The sequence below is a fragment of the Myotis brandtii genome, unplaced genomic scaffold (genome assembly GCF_000412655.1).
Source record: "Myotis brandtii unplaced genomic scaffold, ASM41265v1 scaffold36, whole genome shotgun sequence".
Classification (NCBI taxonomy): domain Eukaryota; kingdom Metazoa; phylum Chordata; class Mammalia; order Chiroptera; family Vespertilionidae; genus Myotis; species Myotis brandtii.
This window is the reverse complement of record NW_005363836.1, coordinates 6797717-6803090: the sequence shown is the minus strand read 5'-3', so window position 1 is coordinate 6803090 and position 5374 is coordinate 6797717. Positions and strand designations below refer to the sequence as shown.

At 34.1% G+C, this 5374-nt stretch overlaps 1 protein-coding gene across 7 annotated transcripts in view; it reads left to right on the top strand.

The window, feature by feature from the left end:
- The window catches only part of ZZZ3 (zinc finger, ZZ-type containing 3), a 104871-nt gene that overhangs the window by 89246 nt on the left and 10251 nt on the right, over positions 1–5374 (top strand). For all 7 annotated transcript variants that reach the window (XM_005871930.2, XM_014544361.1, XM_005871931.2 and 4 more), the window contains 2 exons: positions 1149–1244; positions 3487–3639. In XM_005871930.2, coding sequence (XP_005871992.1) covers positions 1149–1244; positions 3487–3639 — 249 coding nt within the window. The remainder of the gene's footprint in view (positions 1–1148; positions 1245–3486; positions 3640–5374) is intronic.

Sequence of the window (5374 nt, the reverse complement as noted above, 5' to 3'; positions counted from 1 at the left end):
ATTCTTCCTGATTGAGTTTTGGAATGTCATATTTTCTAGGAATATGTCCACTTCTTCTAGGTTGTCCAGTTTGTTGGAATAGAGTTGTTCATAGTATTTTTTTTTTTTTACAATCCTTTGTATTTCTGTGGGGTCTGTTGTTATTTTGCCTCTTTCATTTCTGATTTTGTTTATTTGGGTCCTCTCTCTTTGCTTCTTGGTGAGCCTGGCTAGAGGTTCACCAATCTTGGTTATTCTTTCAGAGAACCAGCTCTTGGTTTTATTGATCTTTTTGTATTTTTTTCTTGGTTTCTGTCATTTATTTCTGCTCTGATCTTTATTATCTCCTTCCTTCCTTCTGCTCACTCTGGGCTTTTCTTGTTGCTCTCTTTCTAATTACGTATTTTAAGTTGAAGAGTTAGATAATTTATTACCAGTGTTTCTTGTTTTTGGAGGTAGGCCTATAATGCTATGCACTTCCCTCTCAGGACTGTTTTCACTGTGTCCCATAGATTTTGGATTGTTGTGTTTTCATTGTCATTTGTTTCCAGGATGTTTTTAATTTCTTCTTTGATCTCTTTGGTAACCCAACTATATACTTTTTGATTAGACTGTGGTAATAGATTTGTGACATGGCCTTAGTTAGTATTTCCTGCTTGTCTCTAAAAAACCAGCAGTTTTCTCCTTCACATTCTCATCGATATTAGATGTGTTTTTATATTATAAGCATGAGTAGTCACAAGTTGAAAGTATGTATTTAGCTTTGGAATCAAACATTTTTAGGATGTTAAGTACCTTTGGTGGCAGTTTAAAATTATTTCTAGATTTATGATAAATTTAAAATTGTTAGCATTCGTTTAGATACACATATACATTTTAATTTTTAAAAGCTATTCAGGTATTACACGCTTGTCTGCTGATGGGAATGATCCAGTAGAAAAGGAATAAATGATGGTGTACAATAGAATGAATAACTGTTGAACATTTGTTAGTGAATCCCAATTTGACAGTCCTTCAGGACCTCTTGAACATGCTTTTGAGAGACTTCAATTTTTATGGAAAGCATATACACTTAGATGAATACATTTGAAATTGGACCAAAAACTCAAAAACTATTCAGGTATAGCATGTATTGGCATTATGTTTAATGGATTGTCATGTTTTCTTAGGTTGCCAGCCGAGTGCAGAAGTATTTCATAAAACTAACTAAAGCTGGCATTCCAGTCCCAGGCAGAACACCAAACTTATATATATACTCCAAAAAGGTAAGAAGAAAATATGTGAAAATAAATCTTAGATCAGAGATTAAACTCATCAAAGTCAGAATTGCTATGTAAAGATGTATACATTTATTAAAATGAACTTGTTTTATTTTTAAAAGTTCACTTACTCTAAGCATTTTGTTATATTGAGCATAAACACAGGGCAGGATTCCATGATTGCTACTCAGTTTAATTGAGAGAGCTTTAATGATGTTTGTTCATTATTTTCTTTGGAGTAGGTTAACTTATGTGAATGAGTGCTGCTTGAAATATTTTATTTTATATTGAATGTGTCAGAAAGGCCTTTGTGATGTTAAAGTTTTTAAGATTTTGACACTTTAATAAACACTATCAGTTTCCAGTTTTTAGATATGCTACTTAAATCCAAGAATAGAAATGTTTAAGATATTTTATTTGATCCTCACTGTTATTCTAGAAGTGTAAGTAATATCACCTTCACTTTACTGGTAATGATGTTAGTAGCTAGCTGTTATTCTCATGAATGATTGAATGCTCTGGGCCAGGTACTGTTGTACAATCTTTTTATAGATGAGACAAGTAGGCCTTATAATATGTTGGGTAGATTGTCTACTCACATTACTATTAAATCTGGGAACCACTGATCCTCTGATTCTGATCTCAAGTCATTTCCACTGTTGTTCTCTGGTTGTCTCCACAGTGAAAAAGCTACTGTCCCTTTCCTACATAGCACATTGCATCAAATTGTAGCCAGGGTTGTTGTTTTGCTTTAATTACAAAAAGTAAAGCACCTAATGGCCTAATTTCATTTCCTTAGTAAATCATCCTGGTACTTCTCCTCCTCTACTACTGCCATCCTTCATATAAAGAGAAGCTAAGAGCATATTAATGCTGTTGCTCTTTTTTTATTGAAGCTATACGTTTTGTTTTTATTCTTTTTACCAAGTTTTGGAAGCTTATTTTAATTTATCAGTTGTTTAAAATATTCTGGGTTTTGTTTTCCCCTAAATATTAGCATTACCTATATTAGATATGTAGAATTTACCCTATAACTTTGGAGTGTTGGAACCTTGATAACCAACGTTCAACTTAACAGCTCTAATTTTTATGGCTAGTTTCTAAGTTAATCTTAGATGTGTTGTGTACCTTTTTTTCCCACATCTAAGACTAGATGGTGATAACAAAAGAAGTACTAGAGAAACCTAAATGTGTTCCTTCCTCTGAGTGCAAAGAATTTTAAGTTGTCAGACATTTTTACTGTAGAGATCTAGCCCAGCCATAGACACAATGATTCCTTGCCATGATTAGACTTTGAATTTTCAAAAATAAAATAATGGTTCTCTGTGTAGCTGAGGCTATTATTCTTTGTGACCAATGAAGAGAGGCATTCTATATAGTGGCTTAGAGTGAGGGCTCTGGCCTCCCACAGGCCTAGTTTGTGATACTGGTTCTACCACTATCTCCTGCAACACCTTGTACAGCAGCTTAACCTCTTTGTGCCTCCATTTCTTGATCTTAAATTAAAGGTGGTAATAACGGCTTTATAGGACTGAGGTAAGGATTAAATGAGGTTGGCATAGAGTAAGCAGTCAGTCAGTGTTAGGTTCCATTTTCAGACATTCACCATGTTGTGGAAATTTTCCTTTTACTTGATAGTTTTATATCTGGCTAAGGCTACTTCATCTTCCCTGAGGATTGTAAGAGGAGTTCAGTTCAGCATTTGAGTGTCAAGAGTGTGATAAATACTGGTGATACAAATATAAGCTAGATAATGAGCATGTGGTCCTGTTGTTTGGGTACTCCCCCTCCATGTCTCTTTTTTTGTTTTTTAAAGGTTAATTGTGCTTTAAAAATCCAGTTAATGTAGGTAAAGCAGCTGCATAGGAGTGTGATGAATGATAGAAGTGAGCCCTAGCTGGTTTGGCTCAGTGGATAGAGCATTGGTCCTCAGACTGATGGGTCCCAGGTTCAATTCCAGTCAAGGGCACATACCTCAGTTGCAGGCTCTATCCCTGGCCCTGGACCAGGCACCAGCGGGAGGCAACCAATCGATGTTTCTTTCTGTCTGTTTCTCCCTCTCCCTTCCACTCTCTCTAAAAATCAGTGGAAAAACATCCTCAGGTGAGGATTAACAACAACAGTAAAAAAAATAGTAGAAGTAAAATCCTTCTAATAGACTTGTAGGAAGTAACATTTATATTTTTATCTTCTTGATTATTTTAATGATTTTCCACTGTTCCAATTAAAAATTTGTTTTCTCATTTAGTCTTCAACAAGCAGACGACAGCACCCTCTTAATAAGCATCTCTTTAAACCTTCCACTTTTATGACTTCCCACGAACCACCAGTGTATATGGATGAAGATGATGACCGATCTTGTTTTCATAGCCACATGAGCACTGCTATCGAGGAGGCATCAGTAAGTTAACTGTTTTTACTACAGATGTATATTTGTCTATGCACTGTACACATTAGGGCCCAAACAAGCACACCAGGATTTTCTCATTATTCCTACTCTTTGGAGAATGAGGGTTTCTTTTCTTTTTTTAATTAACAAGTCAAATTTATGGGTCTTTTATTACATTGTGTTTAATTTTTTTAAGTAATTGAAATAGAAGAGGATAATAAATCCATATTCACCCATCATCTAACTTTAACAATTATCAATTTATGGCAATCTAGTTTTTATCTATACTTCCTACCCATCCCAACTTTGTCACAAATTATTTCAGAGAAAATCCTAGACATTACACAGTTTCATTATGTTTGTAAAGGTAATTCTTTATATGATCAAATATACATTCAGTTCACATTTCCCCAATCATAAATTGCAATAGGTTCTCCCCTCCTTTTTTCTCTCTTACTTTTTTTTTTGTTGTTGTTGGTAGTGAAAAACTGGGTCATTTGTCTTGTAGAATTTACCATTGTGTGGATATTATTGTTTGCATCATCCTGGTATCATTTAACCTGTTTCTCTGTTCCCTGAATTTCCAGTAAATTTATAGGTCTAGCTAGTTGATCAGACTAAAATTTGTTAAGGTGGGCAGGACTATTTCATTTGTACTTTCATCCGTTTGATCATCTCTCTTTTTTTCTTTTTGACATAGCCATTGCTTTTTGCCTAGATCCATTAATTCATTAAATGTTACAAAATAGTGATATTCTTTCTTTTCTTCTTTATTTATTTGATTATCCTACATACAGGAAAAGGCAGTATAGCTGCTGAGGGAGAGTAGGGGAAGTAGAAAGAGACACAATAAAACTGTTCACACTGGTTATTTGAGGGCAGGGAAGTAGGTTGGAAGGAGCATTGTTAACTTTTTAAAAAAATGTATGGATACCTTTACTCTTTGCTTATTATAGTGAGCACTTACTACGTTAGCAATTTGAAAAAAAAAAACACTTTGAAATAAATCTAGTCCTGGTCACCACCATGAACACTCGATAATTTTAGAACAACGCAGACTACTGCTTAGTTCTTCCCTTTATTTTGTTTTTAAAATACTGAGTTTATTCTCTACTATCTTCCAAAAATGAATGAGATTTTAAAAGTTTATATTCTTAAAAACTGTTGGATTTAAATATATTTAATATGTTTTAGTCCATTGACAGTTGTAACCTATTCAAGTTGGATTTTGAATTCTTTTGACAAGACTCCAGTAGTCTTTGATAGCTTCCTTACTGTTTGGTATGATAAGGAAGTTCTGGGCTCTTTTTGTATATTTCCTACCTCAGGCCTAGCATCAGTCCTGCTTTCTTTTATTGGGAAATAATATTAGTAAACTATATCCTGACTCCAGAAATGTTATTTGCTACTTGGTTGATCATTGTTTCTAGGCCTGTTTAGTGGCAAGAGCTGGGAAGTATATTTTTGTTCAAAGATAAAACACATCATAAGTTTATATTTTTATTTCAAATACAACTTTACTGTGGGAATTTTACTTTCCCTCATTAATCTTAATATATATCTTCTTTCTCCCGTTTTGAAAACCCCATTTACCAGTAACATCAACATAATAATATTCACTTTCTTTGTCTTACACTGCTTACAACAGTCTCAGAATATAATACTAACACTACCATCTATATCCTATATAATAAAGAGGGAATATGCTAATTGGTCCTGACGGTGTCGACCAGTCAAAGGTGTGCAA